The sequence below is a fragment of the Manacus candei genome, unplaced genomic scaffold (genome assembly GCF_025592945.1).
Source record: "Manacus candei isolate 608988 ecotype Guabito, Panama unplaced genomic scaffold, ASM2559294v1 h1tg000026l, whole genome shotgun sequence".
Taxonomy (NCBI): Eukaryota; Metazoa; Chordata; class Aves; order Passeriformes; family Pipridae; genus Manacus; species Manacus candei.
In genome coordinates this window covers 446,519-465,977 of record NW_026138074.1, presented here as the reverse complement: position 1 = coordinate 465,977, position 19,459 = coordinate 446,519, and the positions used below count along the sequence as shown (strand labels likewise).

General features: G+C 37.3%; 1 protein-coding gene across 2 annotated transcripts in view; it reads left to right on the top strand.

Annotated features, from left to right (window-relative positions):
* The window catches only part of BBS9 (Bardet-Biedl syndrome 9), a 289,085-nt gene that overhangs the window by 16,183 nt on the left and 253,443 nt on the right, over positions 1-19,459 (top strand). For both annotated transcript variants that reach the window (XM_051789144.1, XM_051789143.1), the window contains exons 6-8: positions 13,147-13,321; positions 17,226-17,310; positions 19,043-19,226. In XM_051789144.1, the coding sequence (XP_051645104.1) occupies positions 13,147-13,321; positions 17,226-17,310; positions 19,043-19,226 (444 nt within the window). The remainder of the gene's footprint in view (positions 1-13,146; positions 13,322-17,225; positions 17,311-19,042; positions 19,227-19,459) is intronic.

Here is a 19,459-nt window from a genome sequence, read left to right as displayed (position 1 = left end):
CAGGATAGTAGCTCGTGTATGAACAAACAGTGTGTGAGTGAATACTAAAATTCTCTGCTTTGAGGACTGGTGTACGAAGAGCAGATTTCCTGAGCTGTTGTCTGAATTGCTTAGGAAGTGTGTGAATGATCACCTGCTGTAATAGGAGGATGACCTTTCCCAGGTGAGGGTTGAGTTCTGTGATTGTTCTTCAGGGCATAAGTGGTACATGAAGGTGGGTGTATGAACACTCTTAATGCTCCCAGTTTTCTTTTTCAATTTCTCTTTTCAATTTTGAAGATTTTGTCTTCTATTTAAGAACTAAAGAAGCAGCACACTGATAGCTTACCAGTGGGACACACAATCTATTGGGTTACTCTTGAGAAGAATACTAATTTTATTTAGTGAGGGACAGAAAGCATAGTTTAATAACCTTGCTTTCTTAGTTGCTGAATTATTTTTGAATGGTGTTTACTTATAGATAATGGCTTTGCATTGCAAAAGCACTATTACTGTGTGATTCCAGAAAATATTCTTGCATTATCTAATAGTTCAATGATAAGTGAATTCATCCTGGTTTTATATAAGCTCTTCAAATGAGTTGGTAAATGATTTAGAATTGGATCTTCCTAATAATGCATAAGTTTTGAAATTTACTTTTTCATCTGAAACCTTACTGCCTTAAGTTGGCTTCCAGAGTAGTTCAGATTTATTTGAAGTTGTTTGATGGATACTCTACCGATAAAAGCAAATAATAAAACAATAGCAACGAGGAGGAAAAAGCAAAACACAGCTTTGACCTGAAAAAGTTACAAGCAAAAAAGTGTGAAAATACCTTGAACCCATCTTTTTCTCAGCAAATGGCCCTGAATTTATTTTACTTTTATTATAGCACTGCCCTCGAGGCAAAATATGTTTTGAGTGTTACCACAAAGAGGGTGCTATACGGAGGAATTTTTTTAATAATGAAATACAACATATGCATAAACTGTGCAACCTTGTAACAGGAAACTTTTTAAGAAGGGTAGACGGTGCTTAACTTTTCTACAATTCTGCAAGAATGAATTTTATTAGGTGTTGGTCAGAAAAAAAGTTATCAACTGGGTTTTATGCTGTAAGGTTAAATGATTCTTATGACTATGTTTAAATACAGGAGCAGTATAAATTTGGACTTTGATTTATTGGCTAGTTCTGTTAAGGAACAGAATATCTAACTGTTATCTTCCTGTTAAATTGCTTCTGCATAAGGACAGATTATTTGAAAGACTTGGGCTTCTGAAGTTTTTTCATGGAATAGATCCGCTGATACCTAATTCTAGTTGGTTTCTGACATAACTTTGGACACCTGCTAGTGTTTTGTTTTTTCCTTTTAATAGTGGAGTTAGAACATCTTCTCTAAATTGAACATATGAATGGAAAAATGATCAAAGAAAATGTTCTCTGAATCTCGTACCATCCATTTCCTTTTACCTTCTTCAGCTTCTCTTAGCAGTAATGGTTGTAGCCTAATGATAATAGCCTAACTGAAATAAAAATTCCCATTGCCTTCAGTATACCAGAACTTTGCCTCAATTATAAATTGCTAGATACATAATTTAATCTGCATTTTGTTCAAATGAAGCACTATAATTAAAATGAAGTTAAACCTGTTGTAGAAATGCACAACTTTGGGAGCAGTTGTATATGTAAGTGAAAGACTTGTTTTTCATAATTTTGATAAATTCTGTATGATACTTTTTTAAATTTCCTTTGTTGAAATATGGTACCCAAATGTGTGCAGTCATTGTGCACTGGTAGTATAAAATGTTTTGTATCTTACACGTGGGGTTATGACTTGTGCAGTGCTTCTGCCAAGAATCAGTGAGTGCCAAGGCAGAACAATAATTACCTCATATGTTTTTAATAGTACGTGTGTATTAATAATGACCCAATCTTGCATTTGTCTTTTTGCTGACATATTGTTGACTCATATTTAATTCATCATCCTACTCTAATCCCCAAATTCTTCTTCTTAGTGCTATTGCCTGCCATTCTCTGGTTTCCTGTGAGTCAATTGTCTGAGATTACATCAGATGTTTTACTTAAGTTTAAAAATACTGTCTCTGAAGTTTAGAAATGCAGTATATGTTATTGCCCTGTCTAATGAATAGTTTGGCATGATGAATTTTCTGCTACTTCAAACCTATGTACAGCTTTATTATTTATATATGTACTTTCTTATTAAATGTTCCAGCATTTCTTGTGGATGCATTTGTGTAAGATTTGTTTGCTGCCTCGTATTTTTTCATCCAAAAGAATGCAGTTCTGGTTTCTAACTATTTAGTCTATTTTGTCATCTCAAAGATCTTTCAGAAATGTGTGTATGTAGCTTTTGTTTATTTTTTTGTTGTTCATCAGTGACTACTCCATTACAAAAGAAGTTACTAACCTATAAGTATTTATTTGAAAGGTCACCAAACCCTTGTTAGTTGCTATTCCTAGAGGGTTGAAATGTATCTTGTACAGTCTATAATGCTTTATACTAATTATACTTTGGGTTATTAAGTTTGGTGCAAATCATTCTTATCAAAAATCACCCTACTACATCACTGTTGTGGTTTAATCCGAGCCAGCAACTAAGTACCACACAGCGGCTCACTCACTTCCTCCCACCTCATCCTGGTGGGATGGAGAGGAGAATCAGAAAGAGGTAAAACCTGTGGGTTGAGATAAGGCCAGTTTAATATTTGAAATAAATCAAAATATTGTAATAATTAAAACAATAATAATGAAAAGTAGAGAGAGAGAAATAAAAACCAAGAAAAGCAAATGTTGCACAATACAACTGCTCACCACCCACTGACCGATGCCCAGCCTGTCCCTCAGCAGTGATCAGCCCCTCACAGCCAACTCCCCATCATTTGAGTGTTCGCTGTGTGCTTCCAGCAGTCTTAAAATACAAGATAACAAATTGTTCCTGCTTGTTAAACCTGTGATGTCTTTTCTGAGGTTGCCAAAAAGTCAACCAATAGGATGGTAATTTTTTTTCATAGATGTAATTCACTGACTCTTTTGACCACAAAGTAAGAGTTAGTCTTTTCTGTATGTTGGTTACTAGCCTAGGATATATGTAGACAAATGATCTGAATGTGAAAAGTATCTGTGTTTCCTTGGTGGTTTTGAACATATTTAGTCAATCTGTTTATTTGTAATTTTAAGGGGATATTTGAAACTTCTTCAAGAGGTATAGGAACTCCCTCTAATACTTTGTGCAGTAAACTTCCATTTCTGTGTTGTAAGCTTCAGACTGTTCAACTTTGTTATAAACTGCTTTCAATGAGTTCTTTGGATGTGACTGCAGTTATTCTGGAGAGGATTCTTCAGCAGATGTCTTCAACAATTCTCTAGCTCAAAAAATTAGTAAAGAATCACACAGAATGGGAAAAGGTGGAAGAGACCAATGGAGGTCATCTAGTCCAACTCCCCCCCTCAAGCAGAGTCCCCTAGAGCATGTTACTCAGGATAGTGTCCATCTGGCTTTTGAATTTCCAGAGAAGGAGACTCCACAATCCCTCTGGGCAGACTGTTCCAGTGCTCAGTCAACTGCACAGTAAAGAAGTTCTTCCTTATGTTCAAGTGGAAATTGTATTACAGTTTCTGCCCATTGCCACTCGTCCTGTTGCTTGGCACCACCAAGAAGAGCCTGGCTCCATCCTCTTGGCACCCTCCCTTCAGATACTTATAGGCATATCCCCTCTCAGTCGTGTCTTCTTGAGGCTGAACAGGCCCAGCTCCCTCAGCCTTTCCTCATAAGAGAGATGCTCCTGTCCCCCAGTTATCTTTGTTGCCCTCCACTGGACCCATTCCAGGAGCTCCATGTCCCTGTTGTACTGGGGATCCCAGAACTGGACATGGGGCTGGGTAGAGGGGCAGGATCACCTCCCTTGACCTGCTGCCAATGCTTTTTGTAATGCATCCCAGGATACCATTGGCCTTCTTGGCCACAAGGACACACTGCTGGCTTATGGACAACTTACTGTTCATCAGGACCCCTAGGTCCTTCTCTGCAGAGCTGCTTTCCAGCAGATCAGCCCCCAGCCTATACTGGTGCCTGGGGTTATTCCTCCCCACATGCAGGACCCTACACTTGTCCGTTCAACTTCAAAAAATTCGACCCTGCCCATTCCTCAATCATGTCAAGTTCCCTCTGAAGGATTGCACAGCATTCTGGGTATTGGCCACTGCTTCCAGCTTTGTGTCATCAGTGAATTTGCTGAGGAGGCATCTGCCTCTTCATCCAAGTCATTCATGAATATGTTAAACAATACTGGGCCCAGTATTGAATCTTGGGGGACAATGCTAGTTACAGGTCTCCAACTAAACTCTACCACTGATCACAACCCTCTGAGCTCTGACATCCAGTTAGTTCTCAATCCACCTCGCAATCCACTCATCCAGCCTACACTTCCTGAGTTTGCCTATGAGGTTACCATGGAAGATAGTGTCAAAAGCCTTGCTAGGTCCAGATAGGCAACATTAACTGCTCTCCCCCATCTATCCACTAGTTATACCATTGGAGAAGGCAATCAGGTTGGTTAAGCGTGATTTCCCTTTGATGAATCCATGCTGACTACTCCTGATCACCTTGTCTTCCACATGCTTAAAGATGACCTCCAGGATGAGCCGTACCACCTCCTTCACAAGAATTGAGGTGAGGCTGACTGACCTGTAGTTCCCTGGATCCTCTTTCTTGCCTTTTTGAAGACTATAGTAACACTGGCTTTCTTTCAGTCCTCAGGAACCTCTCCTGACTTCCATGACTTTTCAAAGATGATTGAGAGCAGCCTAGCAATGATACCTGCCAGTTCCCTCAACGCTTGTGGGTACGTTCTGTCAGGGCTCATGGACCTGTGGATCTCAACTTTGACTAAATGGTCTCTAAACCTCCTCAACTAAGGGAAACCAGACCTTCTCCCTGGTCTCCTGGATCAGGGATTCCCGAGGGTTTGCCTTGTCAGTGAAGAGTGTAGCAAAGAAGGTGTTCAGTATCCCAGCCTTCTCTGCAACCTCTGTTGCAAGAGTACCTGTTCCATTCAGTAGGGGCCCCACATTTTCCCTAGTATTCCTTTTGTTATTAATTTATTTGAAGAAGTCCTTCTTGTTATCCTGGACGTCCTTAACCAGATTTAGTTCCAAATGGGCCTTGGCCTTCCTTGTTGCATTTCTGCATACTCTGATAATATCCCTGTATTCATCCCAGGTGGCCTGTACATCCTTTCACCACGTGTATCTCCTGCTTATGCCTGAGTTTTGACAGAAGGTCCATGCGGGTCTCCTGCCTCTTTTGCTCACTTCCTTGCCCATGGGAATGCACTGTTCATGAGCCTGAAGGAAGTGATCCTTGAATATTGACCAGCTCTCTTGGACCCCTCATCCCTCTAGGACATGTTTCCATGGGATTCTTCCAAGAAGGTCCCTGAAGAGGACAAAGTTAGCTTCTTGAAGGCCAGGGTTGTGATGCTAGTCATTGCCCTGCTTCTTCCTGGCAGGATACTAAGCTTCATGACCTCATGGTCACTATAGGCAAAGCTGCCCCCAACCTTCACCTCTCCAGCAAGACCATCCTTGTTAGTTAGTATAAGCTCCAGCAGCACACCTTTCCTCATTGGCTCCTCCACCCTCTGTATCAGAAAGTTATTGTCAGTGCTTTCCAAGAACCTTCTGTATTGTTTGTGCCTCACTGTGTGGTTCCTCCAGCAGATGGCAAGGTGGTTGAAGTCCCCCATGAGAACCAGGGCCTGTGACTGTGAGGCTGCTTCTAGTTGTCTGTATAAGACCTCATCTTCTTCCTCCTCCTGATCAGACAGCCTGTAGCAAACACCCACACCAGTGTCACCCTTACTGGTCTGCCCTTTAATCCTAAGCCATAAACTTTCAAATCACTCATTCTCCCTGAGACAGAGCTTCACACATCAAACTGCTTTGGGAAGTGCTTAGGAATCATGAAGCTTCTTAGTCTAAGTAGACTATAAAAGGAGAAGTAGGAGAAAAGATGGGGAATTTCACTGGGTTTTAACCCAGTGGGATTATGTTGTTCTGCTTGGTTATAAGTTTGCAGGTCTGTCTTAAATGGAATTTTAAAGATAATAGATTTATTGTACTTTTGAATCTACCTAAAATATTGCAAAATAGGGACTATATTCAACTTCAGCTGAACTCAATGAAAGATCTGCTTTTGATTTATCATTCACTAAAAAAATCCATGTGCCCTAACTATTCAGTCAAATGTTATTGATTTGAAAGGGCAACTGCTGACAGTACTTGATTATGAGAGATTTACTAGTTCAGTAAGGTGTTCTATAATATTTGTATAATGTATGATATAACATATAACTTCGGATGAGGGCAGTTTGACACTGGAAAGGTTCACAAACTAGAATTTCTCCTTCTTGCTTCAGAAAAAGCGTATGCTAGTATTTTAATGCCTGTATGAATGCAGAACTCTTAGAAGAAGATTTCTGCAGCTGCTAAGGCCTGAAAAATAGTTACTGACCAAGCTATGGCAACAAACAGAATTTAAGGAAAAAGAGTTCTACCATATCTTCAGGAACTGTCATTATTCAGGCCACATCTTCTATACAGCCATTTTTCCATGAATGGCTGATGTCCTTTTTTTCAAACCCCCCTCTACAATGAATCTGCTGTATTGAAAAGGAGAAAGACTTTGTATGATACTGCTTTCACAGTTGCCTGAACATTTTTCCTGAGACTATTTCTTGCACTAGATAGAAACATCCACTTTTGAACATGGAAGAAATTCTCTGCTTAATATGAAGGTTGTAGAAAACAAATTTTAGTATTATAATCTGTTTAGGGGAAGAAACTTTACCTTTCCTGTCTAAACAGTGTCAAATGCCATGTTTCTTCCTGTAGGAACTTTTGTGTGTTGTATATTGCAGCTGTGATACTTTTGGATCTCTATACTGCATGCCAGTCTTTTGTGCTCCTTTGAACCGTACTAGTGTTCTTGTTTTGAGGGTACTTCCACCACCTTAGGCTAATATAAAATTTAAAGGGATCATTCCCAAGTTGCATAATTAACTATGTCATCTTCTGTGGTAAGAACTGAATGAAGAATAGAAGGGTGTATCACAGGGTATTTCTCTAAAGGATCGATTGTGCCAGTGAGGGCTGATTGGCCTTTGGAGGTAATTTAATAGTTCAAGATTCCTTTTCCATCTAAAATCCTCCTTTATGCTTCATGGCAGGCAGATATCTACAAGAGGTTAGGTAGAGGGAATGCAGTTTGATGGCTGAGAGAAGCAAGAATATTCTTTTTCTCATGGCATCTCTGACTGCATGCTTTACTGTGACTTGACTGGGGAGGCTTCTTACAAAGCGAGCTGTTACAGAGAGAGCATCTCTTGTACTGGGACTTGTGAATATGTTCTACTGCAATACTTTATTATCTGGAAAGGATTAGAAAATAATTAAAGCTAACATCAGTAGAATAAGGATTTAGTGTTTTCCTGAAATACTTTCCTTCGTATCTCTTGAAGTTCTTCCTATCCACTACTCTATTTCCTTCCTGTTGGAGTGATTTTTCAATTCCAGCAAAAAAGAACTTTGTTTCAGCTGGAACATATGTATACTTTGTGCATCATTTGGGATGAGTAATTGCATTAGCACTGAGCGATGCAGGGCATTTTTCCTTGTCCCCTTTACGTTTGTTCAGGGTGTTGCACTGCCTTGGCACTGCTGTCAGATCCTCTGGCCTAGAATGAATGCCTGCAGCTGAAATTCTGGACTTTGATCCCTTCTGTAGTAAAGCAAGGAGCAGCTACCAGACCACCAAACTAGTAAATTCAGAGTTCTTTCTGAATGTACACTGACACGTGCTTCCTGAGTTGGGTTAGGGAAGTAAACTAAGACTTGCCTTTTACTAGGCATACATTGTTTTAAGAACTTATTTTCTAACTTATTTTCTAATGGTTTTTCCATTCATCAGAACTGATTCCTGAAGTCCTTTCCTCACAGACCCAGATCTGTTTTGCTAAATGAGCTAAACTCAGTAGCAAGTAGAATTTTCCAAAATGGGTTTGAACTAGAGGAGACTTTGTTGTCTATGCTGGGAGAAATTTTCCAGGGCAAATTTCAATGATGAAATAAAAGGAAAACATATTTACTTGTTTCAAGTCAGGACAGGAACTTCTCTTCCAGTGTATGGGAATGCAGTTTATGTGCATCACTTCACTGGTCAATGGATTGTGGATTTAATTTGTTTATCATATTAGGAAAACGTTTTCTGCATATCATTAAGGGGCTCTTAGGCTCCTGTATTGAGGAACTTTTGACTACCAATAAAGGCAGTTAAAGTTTTCTCACTTGACATCTTCCTAAAGTATGTAACTTTATGAAGCTTTTTCTAATTTCCAATTTATCCCACTGTAGTTTTCATTGCATGATTTCACGTGGTGCTCAGGCCTTGTGATTACATAATGTACTTTTTATGAAAATGATTTGGTGCCAGAGGGGAGGCTGAGAGTAGAGGAAGTCATTAACATGCAAAAAACCTTGAGCTCCAAAATAGCTTTAATTAGAAGCTTATTTCAAAGAACTACCACCTGCCTCTCATTTTGTCATTGCATTAGCTCTAAAAATACATTGTGGTTTAAAAGTGTGACGTAAATGTATTCGTATTCTGCTCGAATAACAAAACTACAAAACAACAGTAGCTAGACTAGTGCTTAAAAGTAACACTTTCTGGCTGAGGGACATTCCTCTTGAGACACAAGCTGCTGAAACTATGTAGAGTACACTAAGTGATTCCATCTGATACGCAGAAAACACTGTGGTTTATATTTTCACTTTATAAATGTGTCACTGGCAAAGCCAACTGGCTGCAATAAGCTTTTTTGAAATGGACATTTCTGGCTGAGTTTTTGGAAGACTGCATTTCTTAAAGTGAAACATAAAAACTCCATTCACTAGCTACACATTAAAAACAAATGGCTGAAGGAAATAAGTTGACCTATAAAAAGCTGGGAAATAGGAGTTCATATACAATTTAATTTTCTTTAATTAAGCTTTACATGTAATAGTTTGGATAACTGGAGTTTGATCCATTTGTACAAGCTAGTTAAAATCCAAATTTGAAAATTAGTGAGTAGGAACAACACAAATATGATGAACAAAGTGGTGGGTGTATTGAGAAGTGCTTTTAAAGGCCCAAAGAGTGATTGCTGATTCAATCTTATATGCCTATATTTGTTTCTTTAGGCAAGTATGGTTTGGTACTGCAGTGTGCTTGGAGATCTTTGGAGTGCTCTAAAGAACTTGTCATATTATGTCATGTCGTAATGAATCATGTCACTACTGTTAAAACTGAAGAGATTTTACAAAGATTGGGGTTATGCATGTTAAAGATCACAGAATCACAGAGTATGCCAAGTTGGAATGGACCAATGAATGCTTCCGTGTTTGATATGACATGTAGCTTCATACATATTGCAGGAGGTGCTATAGTTTTTCTGTTCATCACTTTCATGATGTGATGAAACTGGTAAGAATAAGGTTAGTATTTATAAAAAAGAGGAGACCAGAAGCTATTATTATTTGTTACTTAAGCAATAACACCTCAACACTTGCAATGACTTTTACTTTTTTTGTTATTTGACTTGTAATATGTATCATAGAATCATAGAATCAGCTGGGTTGGAAGGGACCTCCGAGATCAAGTTCAACCCTTGGTCCACTACTGCTGTGGTTACTAGACCATGGCACTAAGTGCCACATCCAGTCTTATCTTAAAAACCTCCAGGGATGGAGAATCCACCACTTCCCTGGGCAGCCCATTCCAATGTCTGATTACCCTCTCTGTAAAGAATTTCTCCCTAATATCCAACCTAAACCTCCCCTGGCACAGCTTAAGACCGTGCCCTCTTGTCTTACTGAGAGCTGCCTGGGAGAAGAGACCAACCCCCACCTGGCTACAACCTCCTTTCAGGTAGTTGTAGAGAGTATCACTGCATATCAGTTGTATCTGCTATAGTCGTCATCAGAAGAGTAGAAATTAACAATTTAATTGTATATTTTAGGCAAGCTTAAACTCTAAAGGTTATGATCAGTAGTTGTCTTGAGATAGTTTTCTCACTATTATCAATATAATTAGGAGTGCCTGAAATTTTATTCTATTACAAAATATATAAGATTTCTGTGTTAGTAAGGGCATTCATTTTAAAATTAAATGTCTTTTCTTTAGATCTTCTATCAAGCAATATTTAGAACTTTTCAAATCTGAATAGCAACATGGAAAAAGATTAAACATAATTGCTGTAAGAATGTTTTCGTGACTTGAGTAATTTTATGCACAGGTTTAATTTTTCATTCTTGCTTGCTTTATTTTCCTCCTGATTTTATCTATGTATTTCTAAGGAAGAAAAGAGGGAAAATAAGAAGTGCCTTAAAAAAAACAAAGTAAAAATGTGTTCTACTGTGCCTTCTAAAAAAACCTTCAAGATGATCTGTAATCAATTTGTCTTCAGGTTTCAGGTACCAGGGAGTTCCACTGAAGTTAGGCACTGAAAGCTAAGGCTCTGGAAACTGGGCAGACAGCTGCAGATTTTTTTCTGTAGCACATTGCTGGTGGTAGGAGAATTCATAGTGTGGAAGGGGATTTGAAGATTCTCTATACCCAGACTTCAGTGTTGCATTCTTGATAAAGGTGTAAAATAGAAGTGGAACCGAACAGTCAGATGATGTAAAGTGTTGAGAGGGTTTTCAGTATGCCTTTGAATGCTGAATGTGAACAGATGTGACTTTGAGGTAACAGATGTAGAATAATTGTGGTCACATAGACACCTGGATTATGAAGCACTGTTTTCTTGCAAGCCAAATAAAAATCCCACTAGTTATTTGTAGTAGTCAATAACTATACTTTAAAGTAACTATGCCTAAGAGACTGTGGTGGCAACCAGTGGGCTAGCACCTTTTACTGGTTATCAGTGTTTGTACAAGTTTCTCAGAGAACTTTTACTGGGTAATCATAATTTTATACAGCTGGCTAACTCATATTTTTTCTAGATTGTATCAGCAGTGTGAGAATAATGTCAGCAACTGCTGGGAATTGGAAGCTGGGTGTCATTAATGTTGATAGCATACCCTTGCAAAAGTTCTCAAGTTTCTCTTATGGTTTCTACTTGTTGCTGATCCAGGAGCATGTGATAGGACTAAATCCTGTGAAATTTCACAGCTCAGAGGAACAGATATCTGCAAGAGGTGCCTTGGGGTGGAACAGAGATGAAAGATAGAATGCCTTCTTTGAATGCTGGAATTGAATGATTCTTCTCTTGACGTGATCTAGTCCACTCCCTTCCCAAGCAGGTTCACCTAAAAGTTACCCAGGATTGTGTTCCACTGTATTATCAGCATGTCTGTGGGAGGACAGTCTACAACCTTTCTGGACTATGAGTTCCAGTGTTTGATGACCTTCACAGTAAACAAAAAATAAATTAGATTTTTATGTTCAGATAGAATTTCATGTGATACAGTTTGTTACTGATGACTCTAGTCCTGTAACTGGGTGTCACAGAGAAGAGTCTGCCTCCCTCTTGTCTTTTCACTAGAGACTGAAAGATTCAACTTTGCCTCAACCAGATTAACAATATGAATTGTACTTCCAAATGTTCTTCTTATCAAATGGTTAATATTTGCGGCAGAGTTTAAAGTACATATTGTGAGTTATATGCAGAATCCGGAAAGGAGGAGAGATCTAAATTTTTAGAAAATGGTAAAATCTGAGAAAGGGGTGAGGGAGGAGGGCAAGTGGAAAGGACCCAGGTGCTTCACTTTCCTTTCATTTTTTTTTCTCTTCTTACCCTCAGCTAAATTTTTATTGTGTATTTTAATCACATGGACAAGTAACATGATGTACTTCTGGCCTTTTACACTGCTATTTATTTTTAAGTAGTTGAACTTTCTGTGGAGAATCGCAGTGGAGATGAACAATGTTTTGCACTGTACATTTGTTGTTTTTTTAGGTACTGAATGTCTTTGTTACCTTTATGTAACTTTAAGAATGAAGTTTTAGTCTATTTTTTTTTTTTTTGGCTTCACCTTCTTCTGTTAGGAAACACTAATTAAAAGAGGGTGGAACTTAGTGGACAGACAATTTTTTGGGGTCATCCATGCCTAAAGAATCATTCCTGAGACACAAGAGAGTATTTTAATCGAGGTGAATAGACATTTTGAATTACAAGTACTTCACGTAGCATTTGCAAGATAAGTGCTTATCTCTGAATTCAGTAAAGACACATCTATCACCTTCAGGAATTGTTAATCTTAATGATTAACAATTATTAATGCTCTCTTTAAATGCATAAAAAATATTGTTTGTTTGAATTGTTACCCTGCATATGAAGTGCAAACTGCATAATCAGCTTCTGATCTCAGAATTTTTCCCAGTGAGACTTTGAATTTAGATTGGTGTACTTGAGGCATGACAAGCCATGTCTTAAGTCATGTCTTGAGGCTGCTGAATAATGGATGAGGCTTGAAGTCATTTACTCCAAGCTGAGTTTTTTTTATTTCATATTTTTTAGTCTTACTGGTAATACAGAGTAGACCTGGTTTGTATTTTCTTCCCTTGAAGACAGAAAATGTGAATGTAAAATGTGGAAAACATTACCATTGTATTATTTCCCAACAATACATATTTGTAGGACTTTCTGTTATATTGCTTCAGTAGACTTGGAAGAATAGAATAGGTTATTTTTAAACCACAGTTGTTATGACTGCTTGTAAGGTATGGAAGCATTTAACAACCAGAATAATTTGGTGTTTTGGAAATATTGAAACATTTCTTTAAACTGAAATTGTAATAGTTATATCCTTAGGAATTTGGTTTGAAATAAATAAAATATCTTATTTTTTTCCCCCCTTCTAACAGATTCTGAATGTTATTCCCCCCAAAATCTAGTTTGTTTATTTTAGAAAGTAAGCTTTTATTGAGGTTGGAATATTTAGTATTCTTCCTCATAGTATACTAACACTCCCATAAATGCAAATGAATCTCATTTTTGTTAGGATTACTGATGCGTACAATTTTAATTTACTTGCAGGTTTAGGATTAAAACTAAATAAATAACTGCTTTGTTTTTTTTGTGTATTTCTTTCTGTTGCTTTCCTTAGGTCGAGATTTGATCTGCATACAGTCCATGGATGGGATGCTTATGTTGTTTGAACAGGAAAGCTATGCTTTTGGCCGTTTTTTACCTGGTTTTCTTCTGCCTGGTCCCTTGACTTACAGCTCTCGCACAGATTCTTTCATTACAGTGTCTTCGTGTCAACAGGTTGAGAGTTACAAGTATGTGTTTATGTTCAGTAATTATAGTGTGTTTTGGTGCTGTCATTTAGTAATGATAGGTTAACAAATTGAAAGTAATCATGTTTAATTTTTAATGCCTCTACTTGAGTATCCAAAAGCAGGTGATAGGTGGTTGCAGGAAAGGCATTATATGTTGTTGAGTGATTACTGTCTCTGTACAGTCATAGAGGAAAACATACTGTGAGTCCTGAGGACTTTATGGTCCTATTTTATTTGTATATATGTGAAGTCTACCAGCTTATCAAGGCACGTCATGTTTCTCCCAAGTGCCAGGTTTCTCCCTGCTTCAGTTCAGTCTAATCTATGCTTTTGGTGTTGGAAAATGGATGAAAATGTTGTGAGCTATTTTAGTTTGTGACCATATTACGTTTATTATTTAGAAAAATAGAACACAATGTAGAGGAAAGACTGCGCAAGACATTTCCACTTCCTCCAAGCACAGGGACTATGTATCACAAGGCCAATCAGATAAAAATGTAGTAGAGAGAGAAAAAGAAAAAAAAAATGAGAAAGGTTTTGAAAGACAGACAAGGAGGGATTTGTGTTCACTATGGAGAAGCTTTCTAACTGAACCACCATGCTAGGAGTTTATCAGGCATTCATCTTTAGATAAATCAGATGGATGCTTGAGGAATGGGACATTGTGGTGGATGTCTGCTACAAAGCCTTTTTTAAATAAGAAGTTTTTTTAAACAAGAAGTGTCCCAGTTGCAGGCCCATGTTCTCACAGAGGACTAATGCCTGCTGGGAGGGCAACATAATGGACTTCAACAATGTGGAAGGTTTTGGAGGTGCATTAGGGAGAACTCCTTTGATTGAGGTGCTAGACAGCCTGGCTTAGGAAGACACTTTGGTGAATACACAACTCAGAAGGAAATGTTTGGAGAAGTAATAGTCAGCATCTGCTGTTGAGTGTTGCAGATATTGGCTGCAATGACCATGAGCTGATCCTAAGAAAAATGAGGAAGATAAACAGTGAACTAAAGACTGTAGACTTCAAGAGAACAGTTGGGTTTGTTCAAGGAAGTGGTGGGCAGGATCCTGTGGGACTCTGCCCTGAAGGGCAGAAAGGCTCAGGAGAGCTGCTGCATCATGGAAAGACCTAGAACAATCCATTCTGAGAAATCTATGTTTAAGAAAATAAGTAGCAGAAGGCAGATTGACTGGACAGGTAGGTCCTGACTGAGTTCAGATGGAAAAAAGGGAATGTATGACATGGAAGGTAATACCGACTACTTGGGAGGAATATAAAATATAATTCCTCCATTAAAACTGCCACAGTCTGCTGTTAGGGTTTTGGAATCTCTGTGCCTAGCAGGCTAGCAGTAAACTGGGGTGGGGTGGTGTTTAGAATGGAGTTACTACCTGTGATGACAAAACCCCACACCTACTAAAATGGATGAAAAAGTGTCAGAGCTGTCAGACTTACAGAGTAGTAGCTGTTCACAGTTCTAACTAGCAGCTAAAGATGAGTGATGATGATATTGGAGCCAGTATATCTTTAACATCTTCATCCTGGACAGTAGGACAAAATGCCTGTCCTGAAATTCAAAGACAATGTCAAGTTGTAGGAAGTGACTACAAGCTGTCATTCAGAGGAATCTCATCAAACTGGAGGAATGGGCTGACAAGTACCTTAAGGATTTTTTTCAGATGTATTCATACATATTAAAGAAAATAAGGATGCCAGTTTTTATAGATTATGCCGTGGGAATCTAATCCAGGGAACGTTAGTCCAACACGACGCTTTCTCACACTTACCAGTTCTGTCACCTGAATTTCTCAAGCAATACTCTTTTCATTATGCTGTTTAAACTTGATCAGATGACAGATTATAGATATTGTATATTGTTTTCTTATCACAGGACAAGATGTATGTATTGCAAGTAAAAGTAATTTCATATAAAATTTATATTTTTCCTAAAAATTAGAATAAAAATTCTAATATATTCTTATAATAAAATTAGAATAGAATCTATTAATGTTGTCAATTAATAAAGAAACACTTTTTCCTTTAAAGTGAACATCTCATACACTTTTATTATGTTCAGATTCTTGACCTTTAAAATAAATGTGACTAAAATTTTTCATCAGTCTGTTAGAAATTCACAAGTGTACTGTCCTTCCTGTAGGAACATGTAGTTTTAAAGGAATTCTTCACTTGGTTATTGGTCTTTAATGCCAGGTGTTAAGACACTGTGGTACTAGTCTCTAGTGTGTGTCTGAACTATTAGAACATTAGAACAGAGTTAAGTAATCCTTCTAAAGTGAAGAAATAGATATGCTAAGGAGAGAAGAGGTTATTTTTATGGTAGTGAATGAAAAATACATCAGTTCTGTCCAGTGTTTTTAGCAGAACAATTTACCAAACTTCAAATTATCCATTTTGTTATGGCTGTTGATTCTGAATTCTTTCAATATCTAAAAGAAAAATGCCTCTTATTTAAATGATTATGTGCTTGATGTGATAGCTGAATTAAAAGTTTGTGTTGGTCATCTGTGGCTTGAGTTTTTTTGTCATGAAAGAGTATATGCAGGCAGCTGGCACTTAAACATCAATATATATTGCTGTTCAATGGAGCTTGGTTTGAAAATTCTGTATTAGTCCCTAATTAGTTAATAAAATGATAATGTGCTTTTCAAGACTATCAATAAAATTTTCTCTTTTCACCATATGTTTATTAGATCAGAATCTGCAACTTCTCTTATAAATGTGTTAAACTGAAAAAGGAAAGTAGATTTGTTCATACAGGGGACAGTTAAAGACATAATTGTGCTAAAAGCAGCTTATTTAGGATTATTAACTAGGTCATAACAGTTACCTTAAGCAATTGAATCTCTTACTACTAGTACATAGTTTACTTCTGTAAGTAAAATAATTTTAGAAACTAAAATCTTTCAGTAGCAAGCACAGAATCACAGAGTACTTAGGATTGGAAGGGACCTCTAGAGGTCATCTAGTCCAACCCCCTTGCCAAGGCAGGGTCACCTCGAGCAGGTGACACAGGAATGTGTCCGGGTGGGATTTGAATGTCTGCAGAGAGGGAGACTCCACAACCTCCCTGGGCTGTTGCAGTGCTCTGCCATCCTCAGTGTATAAAGAAGTTCTTTCTCATGCTGAGGTGAAATTTCTTGTGTTTTAATTTATGTCCCTTGCTCCTTGTCCTGTCACTACACCACAATACATGCATCTGAAATGTGAGGAATATTGGTGTCATCATTTTAAATCTATAGGTGTAAAGAGGACAGATAGATGTCCTCAACTTTTATGACCATTGATACCTTTTGTTCAAATGTCTTTATTACCAATTTTTCTTAGTATGGTTGGTTGTCAGTTAAAATAATAACACCCCTGCAAATCTCCCAGGTTTTGCTAGATGTGCCACTTACTGATGCCTGTTTACTGTAGTCTGTTGGATTGGAACTACTTAGTTTACTTAATGAATGTGCTTGAGGATTTCATTATTAGGTATAGCAGATTCTATTTCTGGGCAGTTTAGGAGGATTTTTAAAAGCTTAATAAGAGGGAAAAAAATTTTTTTTCAATTAGGATTTCAATTTCACAAGTTGAAAATAAATTGGTTTCTTTCGTCTGTCTTCGTGATCTAGGTTTCTATCCTCTAGTATATTTAGCAATGGAATTGCTGAATTTTTGTTTTAATTTCTACCTTTACACTTAACTGTTATCCTACAGTGATATTAATCTTAATATCTTTGCTGATGCTAGATTATGTTGCAGTAGGCTTTCTAACAATCCTTTTAGTCGGTGCTTTTTCTGTGAGAGTATACTCATGATAATTATATTTTATTTTTTACTTAATGTAAGGCTGTTAACTACAAAAATATGTTTTACTTTTTTACCTTTTTAAACTTCCTATAACAGATACCAAGTGCTGGCATTTGCGACAGATGCTGATGAAAGACAAGAAACAGAACAGCAAAAACTTAGCTCCGGAAAAAGGCTTGTGGTAAAACCTGTTTATTTTACATGACCTGTATGAACACTGCATACATGTTAAAAAGATGGATGCTAGGTAACGGGGTGGAAACATTGTCTGCTGACAAAGGACCTGGTCCAATTGCTGTTAAAGGCAATGGAAACACTCCAGTGTATTTCTATTAAGGTTTCTTTAGCCCTCAGTTGTTTAAGGTTGGGCCTTAAAACTAGCTGTTTTTCTACAGAGGAAAGGAAGAGAGAACTGTGTATTGGAAATAACTATTTCTAAGGCCATCTTTGTAATACAGCACCTACACTGTAGTAAATTAAATAAATAGGTACACCTGAATTATTGCTCATGTTTTTAACAGAAGTCTAATTGTGACTTTCTATTTGACTTAGAAAACTAATGTCATTCTACTTGGGGAATCCTTTGTACTTAGAGAGAACTCAGCGGTGAAATGTTTCAATAAATAATTGGTATCCTGAACTCTTCTTGGCAAAAACCTGTGGATTCAATGGTCTTCTGGAGGTTCCTGTGACTGTTTTAAGTGTCTCTATGAATAAGCTGTTTAATATTTGAGCTACCTCCTATTAAGAGGAAGAGAATTTAATTCACTGTGGTCCTGCAGTAGAGTGGCTTGTCTGCTACATATACTGCATATGTAAAATGCTAGATTCAGTGTATTTCAGGTATGGCAGTAAAATGTTGGGAGAGCATCTTCCTTCCAGTGGCTAACAGTAGAATTTTTTCAAACTATAAGTCGATCTGAGTCCTACATCTTGAATTGGGAGAAGATGTAGTTTTTAAATAAGAAATCTGGAGTCATCAGATATGCTGCAAATGAAACATTTTTTTTTAAATTTAAAATGTAAAGCACAGATGGAGACAAATGTAATAAGCCTGGCTTTTTTCCCTTTAACTTTTAAGATGGCACTTCCAATTTCATATATCAGATATGTCAGTATGTTTGCTGACACATTCTATGCTCTTTAAGCAAAATGATTGATGCTGTTCATATAGGAAGTGCTGACAGTTGAACTTTGATATATTTTTACTTCAGAAATTCTAAATTTCTGTTTAACTGGCTTGGCAGAAGTCAAAAGCATTTTTTACATGTGTGTTTAGTTGAAATTTCCAGAGAAGCTGAAGAAACAAACCAATGAAATGTGTCAATAAGCAGTAATATTTTTAAAAACATAAAGATAAGGGAGACAGGATTTATAAGTAGTTGCTTATTATATCAATGTATGTAGTTGGAGAAGTAAACAAGCTGTGACATACACAAGCATTCTTCAGATTGAAGAGTGTTCATGAGTGACTGCAAGTTTGGCTTACATATCGAAAGCTTTTGTCTGTTTTTCCATTTACATATATTGGTAGAATAAGTTGTCACCTTTTGCTCTCTAACCTTGTCCTTAATATCCAAGGACATGTACAGAGGCAGATTTAATACTGAAAATATAAAGCATTTCCATTTTGAATGGGATGTGTATTTTAAAATTTAAATGTACTTAAGCGAACTGCGTAGTCATCAATTCATAGCTATTTTAAAATGAAGATGTTTTTGCTGCTTTACTCACATTAAGGAAAGCTACCAACTTCCCTCAGAATAAGAGGATAACTCTCATTCAAAAAAAGATCTGGATTTTACTTTTCTATGTTAATGATATGTAATTTGATTAGTTCTGAGCCTTCTCAAAGTATTGTCTTTAATATGCAGCTGTCAATTGATTTCTGGAGCATGTTTCTTCTTTTGAAGGTGGATTGGGTTCTAAACATCGGAGAGCAAGCACTGGATATATGTGTTGTCTCATTTAATCAGGGAGTTTCTTCTGTTTTTGTGCTTGGTGAGAGAAACTTCTTTTGCCTTAAGGATAATGGGCAGATACGATTTATGAAAAAGCTTGATTACAGTCCGAGTTGCTTCATTCCTTATTGTTCAGGTTTGTAAAAGGAAAATTCAATTTAACTTTAGCTTGGTTACTTTTACAACTAAGAGTCGTGTTTGGTTTTTTTTTTTTTTTACTTTTCCCACTGAATAAATATGTTTTTCTGAATAAGCAGGTTGGATGGGGCTTTAAGCAAGCTGGTCTAGTGGAAGGTGTCCCTGCCCATGGCAGGGGGAGATGGGACTGTATTTTCTTTAAGGTCCATTTCAACCCAAGCCATTCTGTGA